General features: G+C 44.1%; 1 protein-coding gene across 1 annotated transcript in view; it reads right to left on the minus strand.

The window, feature by feature from the left end:
• LOC121364941 (transmembrane protein 132D-like) overlaps positions 1-18490 on the minus strand; it is a 186620-nt gene that overhangs the window by 99390 nt on the left and 68740 nt on the right. Inside the window, exon 3 of the mRNA XM_041488710.1 lies at positions 14128-14271. Coding sequence (XP_041344644.1) covers positions 14128-14271 — 144 coding nt within the window. The remainder of the gene's footprint in view (positions 1-14127; positions 14272-18490) is intronic.

Here is an 18490-nt window from a genome sequence, read left to right on the forward strand (position 1 = left end):
TCAGGAGCTTGCAGAGAAGCACAGAGGGAAAGCTATCGACTATGTGATTTGGAAGAGGGATGAGGGGATGGTGCTTTGCTTTGTACACTGGATGGGAATCAGCCCAGGATCTATACAGGAGCAGCAACAGGGCTGATCAATCTTTATTCCTACACAATCAAGCAAAGCTGCATCTTCAAGTCCCTTTCCTGACAGCTCATAAAACGATGGTATCGATCACAATGCCCGAATTTGTAGTTTTGACAATAAAAGCAATTTGTTTGGGGAGGGAAATAGCCATATGAGGTGAATGCACGTGGTTTATTAACTTCAAAAAAATAATTCTTCTGAGCAGTAATATGAAAGGTTAGACAGAACTTTTTAACCTTGAAGATTCTGACTTCCATTTTCCCTCTTGAGAGAGCCTGTACTTTGGATTTGGGAGTGGAGCAGAGGTGGCAAGGCATGCCTCCCTGCTCGGCTGGTGTCTGTGTGCTGCTCAAGGTGAGCACTGCTCCGTCCATCCCAGGTCAGGGGGAGCTGCAGGGCTCACACAGAATTCACCTCTCAGGCTCCTGCTGCCTCACCAAGTCCTTTCTGCTGCTGTGAGGCAGAGCCCAGCCCAGCTACAGACCCAACAAGCATTTAACCACCCAGGCCTGAGCCAGCTGCACTGTCCATCCTCCAGGGGAACGGATGGAAGAGCAGAGATTCCCTGATGGAGGGATGGATGTAGGCAAGGATGTTCCTCACCCGAGAGAGGCTGGAATCACCAGTCCTGTGCTAGCCCAGCTGCTCAGGCTGCAGCTCTGCATGCAGGGCTCTCTCATTCCCACCCAGCCCAGGGGCTGCACAAGAGCTGGGCCCCGTCGTGTCCCAGCACCACGGAACTGCAGCAAGCCCTGCCAGCTCCCAGAGCTGGGGCTGCCACAAGGAGCCCTCCCCTGGCAAACCAGCTCATGGAGAGGAGGAGAGGGGCACAAAGGGCGGCTGCACAGAGCAGGCATTCAGACGAGCACATGTTCCTCGGTTCAGGAGGCAGCTGCAGCTCCTGGCTAGGCTCAGGCACTCACCCTTGGCACTGGCAGCATTAACACAGCACTGCTGCTCTGCAGGGGCAGCCAGCCCTGCAAACACCCCTGGGCTGGCACTGACCTGCATCCATCCTACACCTGCCTTCCAGAGCACACCTCTCAGCTGCCCCCAGTCCCACACGTTGATAATTGAGCCCCAAAGCCAGGTCTGCACTACAGAGCCAAGATTTCCTGGCAATTACTTAAGCATGGAAAAGAAGAGGCTCCATGAGGATGGAGCAAGAAAAAGCCACTTTCCTACAGAACTCTGTCTCAAGCTTGATTGGCTCTTGTGTCCAAGAAACTACAAGCCCTTATTAAGATTTTTCCATAATTGCCTATTGATAAGAATTCAGCTGCCTGGAGACTCTCTAGTATGCTTTTCCTCTACTCTGTGTGTTTTCCTGACACAGATAAGAAATACCCATCTCTGAGTCAGCTTTGCTGCTGTCAAGTCTAAGGCACACATACACAGGCAGCATGAGACTCGTTTGCTCTCAAAACCTGGCTAAAATCCCTTTATTCTCTGAAGGAAAAACCCAATGAAATTAATGAAAAACTGACCTAGCTGTAGTTACGTGCTTTATTTCCTTCATTAAAAATGAGAAATGTATTCTGGAGCTAGCGCATGTGTAGTCCTGCTGGCTGTATTTATGGCAGAAATAAGCGTAAGTTCTCTGCTTTGAAATAAACCATCCTACACCTATTATTAGCGAGAGATCTGCACAACACACCACAGCACTTGAATATATCCACTTGCCTGTTGACACCTCTCTGAAATAGGAGGAATATTATAATGTTAAAAATAGAAAGCATGAATATTGTCGTATAAACAAAAAAGAAAGCAATATCCACAGAGTGCAGAAACAATATGTAAATTAAGAGCTAATGGAAAAAAAATTCATATTGTAGGAGAAAAAAGCTTGAGAAATTGACTTGACATCTTTATGCACATTCTCTGAGATGTGGCTCGCACAGCACAAATATTAGGTGAATTTAATCTACAATATATTGAAATTGCAATCGCCTAATATCCCATACATGTATGTAACTTAATTTGAATTATTAGTCATGGAAATCATTCTCAAGGCCTGATATGCTGCTGCACAAATTTCTTTCATATTTCTCCCCAGGCCTTTGGGGGGGAAGCAGCAAAAGCTGTGTGTGCTTCTTTGCAACTACATCACATTTTCTCCTTGAGAGCTTCTGGAGTTTTCCAAATGCTTGTGCCTCTGCAGGCTCAGGTTTTGTAGAAGACTGTGGGGATTGAAGCTGTTTGTGGTCAGTCCCTTCTCATCTGCTCAACAGCTGGCAGAGCAGCCTTTGCAATGATACTCACTTCTCTGCAACAGGAGACACGGATTCTTGCATACCTACCACAATGTTAAATCTCTTCCAAGTGCTATCTGTAGAAAATCAAATGCATTCAAATTGTTGCCTTATTTCCTTTTTTCTCCTAGCTCTGTACTACATGAAAGACCTCCCTCTGCATTTCCCTTCTCCAGTAACACCTTTCTCTAAGGCAACAGCACCTTTTAACAGAGCACATGACTCTGTTAACTTTAATGTCTTAGTTTTGTGACAATTAAGGAAGATATATTCAGCAGAATAAATTGACACACCAGACTGTTTGAAGTGTCCTTTAATCTTCTGGATGATTTTAAAAGTTCAGCTGGTTATTTCACTTAGAGATCAGACTAAAGCAACTCCCTGCTCCCCCTCCTCCTTTCCCTGTCAAATAGCTGTGACAGCCTGGAGAAATATTGTCTGTCTTGGATGCAGCCACTGCCCTGGAGGGTAATGTACAGATGAGTTCAATACAGCTTGTTCCACTGCTAATTTCAGAGGGCATGTAGAGCTGCTTCTTCCCCTGGCTTAACAGACAAATTGACTTTCTAATTTTAGAACAGGAGACTTCTGCACAGGCACAGACCAAAACCACTCCTTTCCTGATGGATCTAAATACAGATTTATGCTCTGAAAAACCATAGCACCTGAGGGACTGCAAGCTTGCCATGAAAAATGGTATTTAGGAATGCTGCCCCACAGCCAGGTGTGTCAACAACAGTGCTGATACTGCTTGTTCCTGGGGATGTGCCAGCTGAAAGCAGCCCTGGTTACCCTACATTACAACACTGAAACAAGGTTGGGGTACAAATGAAGTGCTGTAATTTACTCCTTCCTGTGTTTGCATTGCATCTCCATAAGTATACACCCTGCTTTTCCTTCTTGACTAAATCTACATATTTGCTTTCTCTGCTCTGCCCCTGGCACAACTCTTCCTTTTCCACTCAAAGTTAAAAAGTTCCATTTGCTACATCTTTTTGTGTAATGGAAAATTAAATGTTCAGTCTCTGAGGTGAAAGGGGGATGAGAGCATCATCTCCACCCCAGCTGGCCGGCAGGTCTGTGGTCGCAGGGCTGTGCCTGACAGCAGTTCTCCTGCCTAGGAGCTGTTTTCACCTGCCTGCTAATTGTGCATTTCCATGCAATTAAACTCTGCAGTTTCTGATGGAAGCACCTCAACGATCTTTAGTAGTTCATTAGGACTTTTGGGTGTGTTTACAAGTCCTGATTACAACTGAAGAGTAAAATCTTTATTTGTGGTTTATCCAAGAAGCAGAAGCAGCATTTCCTTTCATAAGCAAGATTAATCCCTTAAACCACTGAACAAGAGATATTTTCCTAGAGAATTACATAAGAATGATGAGAGTGCCAAAACCACACACCTAAAGGAGCAAAAATACAGCTTTTACAAAACAACTGCTGATTCCCACCATCTCAGAGATTTGATCATAAGCCTGCATTTCTAAAACTGTCATTTATCCCAAAACTCTGGAGACAGCTAAATTCCTGATCCTTTGCTGCTGAGAGCCACTACAAACAAGATTTATTTTCATGTCCTTTATGAGAACAAAGTCTTGATTTTTGAACAAATAGTAATTTTTCATCAAGACATTGTAATTCTCTTTGAGACTCTTAAGGGCTAAGTCAGAGGTTTATCTTACTCAAATATAGAAAACAAATACAGAATAAACCCACAACCCCCCTCTCTTCCTCAGCCTTCTTGGTACTGAATGTGCATAAAATCAAACCTGATTCAATCTATCAGAATTGCAATACAGACAATAGGTATGCACTGAATGTGTAAATGCATCTCTAACATAAAATAGATATTGGTGAGATCATGGGAATATAACATGTGGATTTGAAAGCTACGAAAATAATTAAGACAATTCAAAATTATTTGTTGCACCATCCTCCATTCAGTAGTTGACAACTTGGCAAAAAAAAATGAAGCTATAAAATGAAGATATAAATTTCCATGTCAGAAGTGTATCTAGCTTTTGGGAAAACCAAGTTAAATTGTAGCCATTTTGCAATGTGCAGTAGAATTTAGGAGAACAGCCTCGTCTGTTTATATTAAAAGACGTTTAGAATTGGAAATCAACATTCAAAAATAGAAGAACGTTATGAAGTTTCTTATGCTTCCAAGCAAAGACTCAAAGACTGGCAAGGGACACAGTTTGGATAAATTTTGGGTTTGGCATCCAAAATGCAAAACAGAACTTTGTTTTCCCTATAAAAATCTACCCAAATTTTTCCCAAGTGTGGATCTCAGGACAGGAGGGAGACGTTCTTTTGAAACACGTGTCATACCCAGACTTGGCAGAGCTTGTCTGCCAAACTCCTCTGTGCCCATGGTCCTGTGGAACAAGTGCCATGTGTTCATGTGAGGCTGCTCCTCATGAATATGCATCAAAGATTCACTCCAGCATCTCCTGATTTGGGCAGCTTTGGAAAGCTCCTCCGCTATGGATGCTGACACGTGCATCACGTATGGCCAGCACAGATCATGTACACTACATACATTCTATTTATTCATTCTGTGCTCATTCTTTATAGGCATCTTTGTTCTCTGCCAGGCCTGTTGTTTTCCTTGCCTTCACTACTTCACACAAAGACCTGCAAGTGTCTGTAAGAAAATTAATTGCTTCAACAATTAACAGGAAAAGGCATCTCAGAGGAAACACTTCATAATCGATCTGTTTCCAGGTACAATATTTGCCACTCAGGAATAGATTAACTGTATTGAAAATTATTCAAGCTAATTATTTTCTCTCTAGTATGAGATTAAATGTAATAGTCTGATAATAAACTGAAAATGAAGAAGTTTCACTCAGCACTTCTTGAGTTCACAGTGAAAGGCCCTGTTCCAGTCCTAGTTTCAAGGATTCTGCTCATCCTGTGACCAAGGACTTGCTGAAGGAATGTGTGGCTCTGGGTCACAGGTAAGACTTCTAGAAAAGATAGTATCTTGTCAACACTGAAGGGATTTTCAAGTATTTCAACTAAAGCTGAGGAAAAGGCAAGCAGGCATTCCTGAAACACGCCAGGGAAAATTTATCTCAGAATCACTGGAGATAGTAGCCATCCTTTCAGCTAATTGCACATTTGAATATTAGCTTCAGGTAACCCCTGGAACTAAGAATAACATGAGCACATTTGCATAAGTGCAGGCGATCCCTCACTGGCACCCTGACAGAGCCCCAGGCACAGCCCGGTCACAGCCAGGATCTGCTCTGGATCCTCCTGGAAACTGAGCCAGCAGCAACCCCGTGCCAGGGGCCACATTCCCACGGACTGGCACTTCTCATCACTGAGTAAGAGACCGGCAGAATTAACCAGGGGAGAAAAGACCTTTGAGATCATCAGGCCCAGCCCGTGACCTAGCACCACCTCATCAGCCAAACCATGGCTCAGAGCCACCAGGGACGGTGACTCCACCTGGGCAGACCATTGCAGTGCCCCGTCACTCTTTCAGTGAAGAATGTTTTCCTGCAGTCTAACCTAACGGCCAGCCTAGGCCACTCTCACACCACAGGCAGGGCTAGCAAACACTCCCATTTCCAAGTACACCTGATACAAACCACATTCATACTTCTGACACAAAGAACTCTGAGGGCTCCTGAGTAACAAAAGGAACACGTGCTGCAGTAACTCCTGCACTTTTCCAAAGAATTGTGCAACAAGCCACTCGTCCCTTCCCAGCTCGCTCACTGCCATAGATGGTACAGCCTGAATCCCACTCCTACACCCTCTAAAATCCTCCTGTCTCACTGCTTATGTAATGTTTTCTCTGTGCATTGCTCCGCTCAATTGTGTGTCAAACTATCACACACAGAACAGGGTTGATCATTCACCCAAGGAGCACGGATTTCAAACAGCTCCAGCCTCTCACAGAGACACAGAGCGCACTGCACATTCCAGCAGCTGCAGGTAACAAACACCACCGAATCCAGCTCCAGACTGTGCCTTGGGCTGGAAACACCAGCCAGGCTGGAGGGTGCTGGCGGAGGCGCAGGCACGGCAGATTCCCCTGCGGGAGGAATGAGTCACATTGCACACTCCTTGCGTGGCACCCAGAACATCCAGGGAACCCCAGCTCTGCATGGAATCCCTCAGCGCAGACCCCTGCCCTGGGCCTGTTTTACACACGCACATGTCTCTGTCAGACTCAGGGACACCCACAAAGACAAGGCATCCTAAACACACAAATTCTTCTACTGGCACGGCAGCCAAGAGAAACTCCAAAAAGAGATCTAAAACACACTAGCAATTGCAGAGAACTGTGCCATTGATGTGTCTGCACAGTAAGAGCTGAAGCCATAAAATCATGCAAATGCCCAGTGAGCTCAGCCTTGTACTGGCAGTTGGAATTTATTTAGGATTGGTTTTGTGATTTAGAAGGATGCCAGGCTGTGTTACATAATTCCCTTAACCTTCTGGCCTACACTTGCTCGTGTGTTGATTTAGATGTGACAGATTGATTTCTCCATCCAAATCAGGGGAATTCCCATGTCTCAAGAGCAACAGGCATATTTTTAGCCTCAGCTCATATTTTAAGTCATCCACTCACCTTTCCAACTCTCCCAGTAATTAGTATTACTTCTTACAATATTTCCTCCAAGGGGAAAAAAATCAACAGCAACATTAGAGATATTTTCACAAGACGCACTTTTGCATTTAATATTAAATTTTTTAATAGACAGGAGATTACTCACTTGCTGTCTCTTTTGTAATAGAAAGCAAACTGGTTTTGTCCCACTGGAATTGTTAGTTTGAGCCTCTGGGCTACTAAAGGTTTAAGAACTACAGTGCTAAGTACCACAAACACAGGCCAAGCATAACAATGATGAATCCTGAAGGTTCTTAAGGGAAATTATTCTTTCTCAAGTTTCAAATTGTATTTATTACACTGGGTAATACCAGGGTAAAAATACAGACACTAAATATGAATGAGGTTATCCAGAGTATTGGAAATATCCTTTAGCTACTTCAACACCAGGCAGAAAGAAGGGCCTCTGCTCTGCAAGGGAGGTGACAGCAGCACCCCCAGAATACCTGCACATCACCCAGGAAGAGAGGACAAAATTCCCAGCACATCCATGAATTACCTGCCTTTTCTGTAACTGACTTCTGTCAGCAAGCTACTTCACCTTAGATTGTTTCCCTGCAATTATCTGACTCCCAGTCTTCCTGCCAAGAACTCTCAATGAAAGGGGATTAAGCCCCTAACACCATTTATTGTTTGCAGATCAATTACTTGCAGAGCTGCAGTACCTTCAGAAGAGTCCCTGGGAACTCCTTTCAGCTGCTGATGCTGAACATGGTGCTGCAGAACCTCATTTTATCCACAGGACTGCATGGGTAACTCAGAGAGAACAGGCTGATTACAGCACATCACAGACAGCTCTGTGTCTCCAGAACCTCTTGAAATGCCAAAAATGAAACTCTGACCACTCCCATGAGAGCACCAGAAAATGGGCTCTCATACATGAGCACAGGAATCATCAGAACTCCTCCCAGGACTTCTCAGCTCCAGCCACAGCCCCACCTCTGAGCCATGCCAGTGACTGCTGCTGGAGCCAGCACAGCTTTTCTTGTGTTCCTAGCTGGCTTCCTGAACAAGGGAGTATGGAGTACCTGCTCTGTGTTCCATTTCTGTATCCTTTGGGAGCCCCATCCATGAAGTACCTATGGATCCCTGCCTTCCAGGGCTATTTTGATACGTGAAGTAAAACCCAGCAAGATTTAATCCAAAATTACAAAGGGGTAACACGCTTTCAGATGAACTAGGCCAGGAAATGAAATCCATCCTCCTTACAAGCAGCCAGAATTGCTCTGTTCCAAGCTGTGCCCTGAGGCCACAGCTGGCTGAGCTGGGCTAGGTTGCCCTGATGCTGCCATATGGGAACATGGAACTGCTCCAACTCAAATTAAGGAACACTTTTCCAGGTTGTCTTCAGCTGTGACAGTGCAGAGAATACAGAATTTCCTCCCAGGGTTTCTGGATATCCAGAGGAGGACTCCAGAGCTGTGCTGAGGTGGTGGACAGCCAGGGAGTGGCCACTGGCCCTGAGGACACCAGTCTGCAGTCCCCACTGTCTGTCACTATTCCCTGGACTCATTTCCCACCTGGAACACACTGTCACTAAAGCAGAGCCAAACATAACAGTGGCCAAGATAAATGAGACTACTGCAAACCCTCTGAAAGGAACACGGCATCTTTAGCAGTTTCTTGTATTTGCTCATGAATTATATCATTATTCCCGCAGGTGCAATGGGAGCCCCAGCTCTCCCTGGGTGTGGGGGAGCCAGCACAGCTCCCACAGTGATCCCAACTCTGCTCCAAGGACTCCAGTCCCAGGAAATCTGCACATCTGGGGCACCGCAAAAGTGATAGGCTGGTATTTCAAAAGGATAATCCCTGAATGAAGGAATTTATTTTCTTTAACAGCTTCAAAAGACAGTGCTGATTCTCACCTTTCCCACTTCAGCAGCATCCTGCTCCACACCAAAGGAACAGGAACAGCCTTGCTCTCCAAGGAGAGCCCGAGATTCAGCTGAGATTAGAGGGAATCAGCTCTGCCCTTTGAGCTGCAATTCCCTGGGTTACCTCTCCATGTGAATGTCAGACACACAGCAGGGCCCCTCTAAGATGCCAAGGGCCATCCTCCTGCCTTTGAAAGGCTTTCTTTAAATGAACGAGTCTCAAACCAACAGGTGGTGAAAAAACCGGCTAATAATGCCTTTATCTAATAATTGGTTATTATTTAATCTCTTTCCTTTCCATCTGATCCCAGGTGACAACCATAAACATTTATTCTAGTGTATTAGCATTGAGTAGAATGATTTCAAGAAAGATTCTGCATTTCTTGCTAAGTAAAATAGTTTTCTTTTTAAAAAAATGGAAAAAGTGGGTCAGCATGTAAAATAATAATGCACTGAGGCTTGGTTCAGACAAATTTATTTTTCCTCAACATCTCAAGGGGTTCTCTCTCTGAGGGCACATTTAAGCTTTAAAATGAGAAACTGAGGTTTGTGACTAATTGCCTTCAAACAGAGGAATGTAAACATGACTTCTGAGATGTTCAGGATTTTCACATGATCACAACAGACAAACTCGTGGAAGCCTGGAGGTTTCTAATACCACAGGAAGGAAACAGAAAAACCCAAAGTGTACACAGCATGAAACTCTAGAAGTACCCAGGGTAAATATGTTTGCAGCTGATCATTACCCACATGTCTCAGAAGCAGAAATGGAGTTCAACCCTGCTGTTTCAGAATTAAATGAACATATTCTACCTGCCCAACAGCAGATATCCTAATGCATTACATCAGCACCAACAATGCTGAGTGAACAGACAGTTTTTAGGGCTGAATAATTATTCTCAAAAAGTAATTTTGCAACCACATAAAAGTGTCACCTTTCTCCCTTCCCTCCTGTTTCCCTCCATAATAAAACCAGGATTAAAAAATGAATAGGAGAAATCTTTTTTTGCTTAGAATTCACATAAACAAATAATGCACTGGGTTGCCACTAAAATGCCCAAACACCCAGCCTAGCCCAGCCCTTCACCCACTGGGCCTGTCCAGCTCTGAGAACATCACTCTTGAGTCTATTCCATTCTGAAAGTCTGATTTCTGCAATCTCTTTCTTGCTTTCATTTCATCTTGACAAAGTGAAGCTCACGTGATTCCCACAGGATGGGATGTGACAAAATACAAGGGGATTTTTTTTTACTACATCACATGTCCTTTTCTCTCATTTTAGAGCAGAAATTTCTCTTTCCCAGCAATAATTCATTTCTAGGTGACAAAGCCATGTGAGCACATGGGAGCAAGGAAAAAATTAATGGTGATCTAACACATTAAACTACTTTTATGAAGCATTTTGATGAACACCAGCAAGAGACAGAGTGTAATTATTGTGGCCATTAGGCTGTTATTTATGTTAAATTTGTTGCTCTTGTTGGCTTCAGAAGTGTTTTAGGACTACAGCACTCTTGGGAGTCCATCAAATGTACTGGCACGTGCAACAAGCTCACTGCTTTTACAACATGAAAATGTTTAATAACTGCACTGAAAATGAGAGAAACAGGGCACTCAGGACAATGGCATAAATGCAATAGAAAGAAAATATTGTGTAGAAAATCAAAGGCAATGCTGGCATAAATTTTCCTGTCCCCTGTTATTTAATATCAGGTTAATTTCTTCAGTTATAGAAGTGTTAAGAAAATTAAGCACTGAAATACAGTACCATGAACAAATGAGGAATAAATGCAGGAACAAATGAAGAATATAGCCTGGAAAATCCTGTTACTGTCTCTCACTGTGTTCACGTTCTCACAAACTGATTTAGTCACTTGTAGTTCAAACTGAAAATCAGTTTCTCTGACAGCAGCATCTGGTTTCAGGCAGCACAAACCAGCAACTCCTTCAGTGCTACAGAACCGAGGAGGAAAAGTATCAAAACAAACGCTGTCCTTGTTACATTTCCAGAAAAGGGGAAAGGAAATTGCCGAGCAAATTATCCATTATATAACTGAAACCCTTTTGGTGATAAGGCAGGAAATGGTCATTAAGGCTCTACTCAGAGATGGCCAAGCCCTGTCTGTAATTATTTTGTATTTGACAGAATCAGTGGCTTCATTCCTGCAACAGGCACAGAGCACAGTAATGGAATGGGAATATCAAACATTGCTACCCAAAAATATAAACATGAACAGAATATTGTAAGAGGATCATGGCTCCCATTACTATCACATCTTGCCCAATGTCTCCACAGCAGCTGTGGACAGAGGGAAGTGCTGTCAGTTGTGTTCTGCAGCGAGGAAAACCCAAAAAGTCTTCACCTGCAGCCACCCCAAGGATTTTCCAGGCCCATCCCACCTGGCACTGCCAGTCCAACAGCAGCCACAGGGGAAGAACAGGCAGGAATCCAGACCTTTACCCTCTGGCTGTTCCTCCTCTCAGTCACCACTGGCACAGCAGAGATGCCCCATTTTGGTAAGGTGAGAAACAGCACTAAGCCAAGAAAACATTCGGGAAATGCAGGACCCTGAATCTCACCTCATTACACGAGGAATTCACAAAAATAAAATCAGCCAACTCCCAGCACACAAGTAAAGGATGGCACAGGTCAGCACGCACCTCCCAGACTCCGTCAGTGTTCGAGGGTTTCCCCGTGCCCATTTCTGATCACTGTTTAATTCCCACACCATTTTCTCTTTGCTTGTCTGGTCACCTGCTTGTCAGGAGAGCGGTGGGAGATCGATGCTTCACGGGCAACAACAGCAGTGCTGTGCAGATGCTACAAGCAGTAAAGCCATCTAATAATCTCCTGGGTCAGGATTTAGAGTGTTACGAAATTATTACTGCCTGAGAAGGAAATCAGAAGAATTGGGAGAACTTTCTAATTGCTTCACCATTAATCTGGAACACTGTCGCAAGCCCATAATAAGCAAGGCACGAGAACTTCAAATCATATTTGACAGATGGGCTTAATTAGTTATTCCCAGACAGAATCATAATATTTGCAGTTAATATTCATCTGAAAACAGCCTGCTGGCTGTGATAATATTTATATGTTAATCCTGTTACGATAAGCTGCCGGTGCCAGAACCTCTCCAGACAAAATGACGGATATATTTCAAACCCCGAGCAGGGAACGCTCTGGCATTCTGCTCTGGGTTGTCACTTGCACAAGTGCCTCCTTAAGCCGTGAAATTACACTTGTCACACTGAGTTAGCTTTATTAACACTATTTTCTGATCCATGTAAAACTATCAGGAACACAAAGGTACTGAATCTGCAGTTAATTAACACTGCCACCTTTGCATCCGTGTGATCAGACCTCTGCTTTTTAGGAGAAATTGAAGAATATGCAAACAGAGTTTGTGTCATTTCTAAATTAACTATAGAGGCCAAAAATTTGGTAAGGGACATCAATATTTAACTGTGACCCAGTGTGCCTATTTGGTGACATCAAACATTTCTAGATAAGGATAAAATTATTTCCCAAAAAGTGTAGAGCACATGTAATGTGCTCTTTCCCCATGTAATGCTTGATCTTGCTTCTTCAAATGCACAGCTAAACAGATCCAACTAAATTTAATGAGGAAAACAATACACTGGGCAATGCATTGCAAATACTTTGCACTTGTTTACAAAGAGGGAGGAAGAAGTTCTCAAAAGTTAGAAAACCAGAAAATCTCAGCTGGCAACTCGATGGAGCAAATCCAACCAGGAGTTACAGGAGAGGTACACGTGCACCTTCTCCTCCCTGGGTTTTCTTTCCAGTAAATCTGTGTACAACCTCAGATTTCTTTCAATAAACACTCAGCAATGTTTATACTCAGCACGTGCAAGCACACAGAATCCACAGCCACTACATGAAAGACGACATAGTAATTTATTTTTTGTGTACCAGGGGTCATTTTCAAGGATTGCCACTGGATGATGAATAGTGAGGGGAAGTTCAGTTGCCAAGATTCAATTTCCCCATGAGGCTGCTTTACATTTTCCTGCTGAGGAAGAGAAATCAGGCAAATGCACTCTATGGGCCCAACAAGATAAAGTGTGATGGAAAACTCATCGCTGAAATAATCTCTGATTTTGATCCAATGCCCATTTCTGTCAATGAAAATATCCATCCTTTCTTGCAGTAGCTTTGAAGGGGGATTTTAAGGAATCTGACAGACTGTGCCTGGCATAGGAAGCTCCCACCTTGGCATGCACACACATTTCTGTCTGCCCAGTGCCATTCAGTCATATATATGACAATATACGCTTTAGATGAGGGAAATTCAGCACACTATAGCAAAGGAACTGTGTAGAATCTGAGTTATTATAAGCAGAAAGTGATTACAAAGGGAAGTTCTTCCCTTCCTCTTTTTTTTCATACATGCAGATTGCAAGGAGATGAAACTTCCTAATTATTATGTTCAGAAGGTATTTACTTAAATATCATAAAGCACATAATAAATCCTCAAACCTTATTAGATTTTGTAACATTTCACACGTGGATCACACACAATGTGGGACATTTGTTTTCTATCAGCAATGTCAACCACAAAGGCAGTCAGGTCCTTGTAATGTGCACTTGACTTGCTCCAGAAGCAATGAAGAAGCAGCAGCACATTATATAAAAATGAATTCATTAAACAAGAGTTGTGATTAAAAAAGGAACATCCACCTGCCAGATGAAGGCATTTTAAGACAGGTCAATGTTGCAGAATGGGAATGGAAAACAGAAAATCTATTTCCTTCTGCAGATCAAAAATTCATATAAATCTCACCTTCAACATTATTATCGTACAGGCACAAATGACCAAAACAAAACAAGAAAAAAACCCAACAAAGAAAGGAAAGAGGCCCAACCCACCAAGAAAACCTCAAGTAAAATTAATAAACCAAACCAAAAAAATCCACCACAAACAGCCATATGAAGATAATTTAAGAAAAATTAAACTAGCCACAATCAAACTCGAAGATATGAAACAAGTTCTTCCAAATAAGTGGTGACAGCAGTATTTTCTGGGAGTTTCCAGTTCCTTTGAGCACTAGGACTCAGTAACATTTGCGTGGTGGATTGAGCAATGAGTACAAGACAGACACAGCTTTTCCAAAAGCCTTTCCTCGTGCGCCATAGGAGAACGTATTAAAATCATAAAAATGTATTGAAACCAGCCATGAGTTCTGAAAAGCAAGGCTGCTGGACGTGCCCTACCTGCTCTCAGCAGCAGATCTCCTCTGGCAAACAACAACAGCCGGCGCGTATTTCCCGGTGTAATCCTCGCTCTCTCGGATGTCCCACAGGTACGGGCTGCTGGCTCTCACGCTGAGAACGTTCACACCTCTCTTCACCTTGGCCCTAGGAAAACGAGAAGATATTTCACCCATCAGACAGGAAAGAGCAGCTCAATCTATTCCTGTTTCATCATCGTGTTCTCATTACTGCCCCACAGAAATGCCACCACTCGTTAAGAGTTCAATGGCAGGACAAGGAACGGAGATGAGAGAATTAATTAATTAAGACTTTCATATTTAGAAGAAATTGTATCAAGACAGAAATCTGATTGAACTGATGGTAATTACAGCTTTAGTCATAGCTGGATTGAAGGGGAGGTGTGCTCTGGAGCAGGCTCCTCGCTCCTGCTCCTCACTCACCCACACTCTGGGCATGTTAAAGCTCTCTCCTGGCTGCAAGTTATTGTATTGGAGCAGAAAGCACCATTTCTGGTGTAAAAACAAGGGAGTGAAGAGCCATTGCTAAGCCTCATTACAAACAAAATCCACCCTTTCTCTCTTCCCTCTCTGGATTACTCTAGGATGACAATCCTTATCTTTGCTCTTATTTTCATCATCTTTTTGGGTCCACAACATTTTCTTTTAATACTGTTGCGTTTAATTGTCCTGTAATCTCTGAACTTAAAACCACTTATTTTTTAAAATTCTTATTTTTCCTAAAGCAAGATTTCTCTGGAGCTCTGTTTCCATGTATGAGAGGTTAAACAACAGCAAAAGCCATATGGCAGACTGGACTGGCTCCTGCTGAGAGGCACTTTCTAGTTTTCATGTGCTAGCATAATACTTCTGGGGCTGCATGGTGAAAGAATAACCAGAATAAAAGCTGCAAGTTATTAACCACAAGTGGAGAAGGGGGACTTTATATGGAGAGAGATGCACTTTCAAATATCTGTTTCAATTCCTCTCATCAGGTGTGGCATTCTTTAATTCTGTTCCAAAATTTCTACCTCAGGGCACTACAGAATTACCCCACAGGTATAAATATAATGTCGGCCAAATTACTGAACGAGGAGTCCCTGGTGCTGTTTACTTCTGGTTCCTGAATGTGTTTACAAGAAGTCCATTGTGGTCAAGCCTCATAAGGTGTCAGGAAATGGCAGTTTAATTATATTTGCATAAAATCTCATACACAAAATGCATTCAGTGCCATGGCAAGTTCTCGGTGCTGGGCAGAAACCCCAAAAGGTAGGTGAGGTTTTTGTCTGAGCAGCTGCTGCCACGCAGAGAAGCAAACAGCAGCAGAACAGCACTGTCAGCTCTGCCCCCGCATGAAATTGCTCAGGAAGTCTTTGAAGGACAAGATCCACACAGATGTTTTCAGAATAAAAAGCCAAAGGATTCCTTCAACTGTCTTGAACAAAAAGGATTAAATCTCTTTTCTTCCAGCACTAACTCAACAGCAGTGGCTGCAATTTCCTTAGCACACCTGGAAGAATAAATACAGGGAGGCTGCCAATTTTGTACAAGTTCTCCTATGCTAATTTAACAAAATGAATTTTAAGCAGGTGCAGTCACTGCTGCTAGAGCAGACATCCCTCAGGACAAGAGATCAGTGGTCAAAGGAGTGGAAATTAAACTCCATTCCTGATGTCTCAGAGAGGGAGGTACAGAGAGACCACACACCCTGGGTGAAACGTTTCTCAGCACGTGTCTTCAGCCATTCCTTGGGACTGGCATCTGGTCATGCCTTCCTGCTCCACCTCAGGGAAGGAAAACTGCTGGGCACCAGCCCAGAGCAGTGACAGAAAAATGATCCCCACCCCTCAGGGAGATTTGGGTGGCTCAAGTGCTGTGCAGTTGTCTGGCTGTGACTGAGGAGCTCACCCCACCCCAGAGCTCTGACACAGCAGCTGTAGCTCAAGTCTCACTGTGGGATTTGGGTGACCCAGCTGAGCTGATGGGTTTGGAGAGTCCCAGCCTGGATGAAGCTGAGCTGATGGGTGTGCAAAGTCCCAGCCTGGATGAAGCTGAGCTGATGGCTGTGCAAAGTTCCAGCCTGGATGAAGCTGAGCTGATGCCCAGCCCTCCCTCCAGCCCTCCCAGCTGTGAGTGAGGGGTGCTTTCACTCACACAGCCTGGAGCTCCTGCTGCCAGCTGGGCCCCTCAGCTCTGTACCAGTGCATTGTGCTGACTGCACAGCAGCTATGCTTTTACACATTTTATTAACTAAACAGCCTAAGACCATAGCAGGGTCTACCCTGCTCAGCTGGCACACCTGCACTAGCTGTACTGCAATTGGAAAGCTGTGCAGGGTCTCAGGACTCGTCAGCAAACAGATACACACTGAAAATCAAAGAAAATTCATTCCTTATTGTAAAAAGCTTTTAAAACTATAGTAAAATAAGTGTACAAGCACAGACACATAGCTGATGCCATCCTCTTATTTTTCTGTCTGGATTCCTTTAAATGCCAGGGTGAGGAGGTAAGCCAGAAAAATGGACACATAACTAGCAGGACAAGCTGAGTTTGTTTATCCTTGGCATTCACTTTATCCAATGACAAACTGCCATCCTGTACTGATTTCTAATGCTTCAAAAGAAATGCAGATCCTTGGGGTAAATGCAGTCTATGGATCAGGATTTCTCAGAAGAGATAAGATCTCATGTAGTCATCTGTGAAATGCTCCAATCCCCTGATTTTACTGAAAACAGTAACACAAGTTTGCTGCTTTCTACAGAATTAGAGGTTAGGAACTAATTTTGAGGAATCAGATTAATATACTTCTATAATTAGCACAGAAACTTCAAATCCTCAATCCCAGGAAATGTTTTGCCTCCAGTATGTCTCAGTGCTGTGTTTTTCACTGTTGGGCAATTGCAGCATTTTATTCACTCCATTTACAGTGGCAGCAGCACGTTGCAATTAGTGAAGACTGACCTGGGTGAAACAGGGTCAGTAACAACTGAAGGTGTGTTTTCTGGCACCAGCTGAAGTCACCTGAGGTGCGAGCACTGACTGCTGCCGGAGCTCAGTGACTTTGTGGCCACTCTGCAGCACGGGATGGCCTGGCTTTCCCAGGGTTTGACCCCTCAGCTGCTCCCCAGGGCTCCTCAGGCAGCCTCTCTGTTCTAAGATGTCTCAATTGCAGCACACCAAAAACCTGCACAGCAAAGCTTTTCCATCTGTTTGCTCTCAGTTAACAGTCTAAGTACAACACGTTGTAAGTTTGCTCAAAACACCGAGGCTGGGCTGCAGCAAGAGGAGTCCTTGGAGTGTTTTGTGCCCATCATGTCAACTTTGGTCTGCTTGGTGGAGAGGAGGAAAAAGGAAGGCCATAAACATTTGAATTGTGGCTGGTTTGGGGTTGTTGTTTCTTTTCAAACAAGGAGCCCACCCAGCTAACCACCTTCTCGACTATTATTTACCTCTGGATCACTGCTCACATCAGTTACCCAGGCTCCTGAGCAGCTCACCCCTCGCACAAAATCAATCACGGCAAACAAAGCCCTTGGGAGTCCACATCCCTGAAAACTCGTCAGTGCTGACAGGGTACAAATCAAGGGAAGAGAGAAGCAAAGAGAAAGCACAGAAGGAACTCCCAGAATCAATACATCACAACTGAAATCAAGGAAACGCATTACCTAAGTGCATAAAGATAGCGATTCCCAATCCTCTCCCCTGACCCACTGAACACTGTTTACTCTAGTGATGGAAGAGGCTGCAGCTCCAATTAAAATGCAGGCAGCATCCTCTCTCATTTATCACAGGGGCTGCTTTAACACCTCCAGTCCCTGCAGTTTACAACCATTAGGGCTCAGCTTTCAGCCCGTGCCATTGCTGAGTGCATACAGTCTGCCCGGGGTGGGATGGGCACAGACACCCTTCCCGGGATGGGCACAGACACCCTGCCCGGGCCAGGTTCCCCTCCCCTCACTCAGAGCGTGCCCTGCTGGCAGCACACAAGTATCATTCCCCTTTCCAACACAGTACAAATAAACAGGCAATCCGACCCCTAAACAGCTCTAAATAAAGATGCTTCAGACCCGTGACATTGAAGTTAGCTTTTCATTACTGTAAGTGCTCGGGGCAAAGATCTGTGGGAACCTTTCATGGTCCTTCTGAGAAAGAGAGCTACTTTCAACATCAAAGGGGAAAAAGAAAAGGGAGCCTGTTAACACCCTGCTACCGCTGGTTGTCATCTTGTCACCAGCAGCGATGAGAAGGTGGCAGATAAATTGTGTGCAGAGGGGGCATTTTTGAGAGCTCCTAGGCACCTACCAGACATCACAGTGGCCTCTGAGATTGCCTTGTCACTGCATCTCCCCGAAGCATTTCAGAAATAA

The sequence above is a fragment of the Pyrgilauda ruficollis genome, unplaced genomic scaffold (genome assembly GCF_017590135.1).
Source record: "Pyrgilauda ruficollis isolate IOZ18807 unplaced genomic scaffold, ASM1759013v1 scaffold9, whole genome shotgun sequence".
Lineage (NCBI taxonomy): Eukaryota > Metazoa > Chordata > Aves > Passeriformes > Passeridae > Pyrgilauda > Pyrgilauda ruficollis.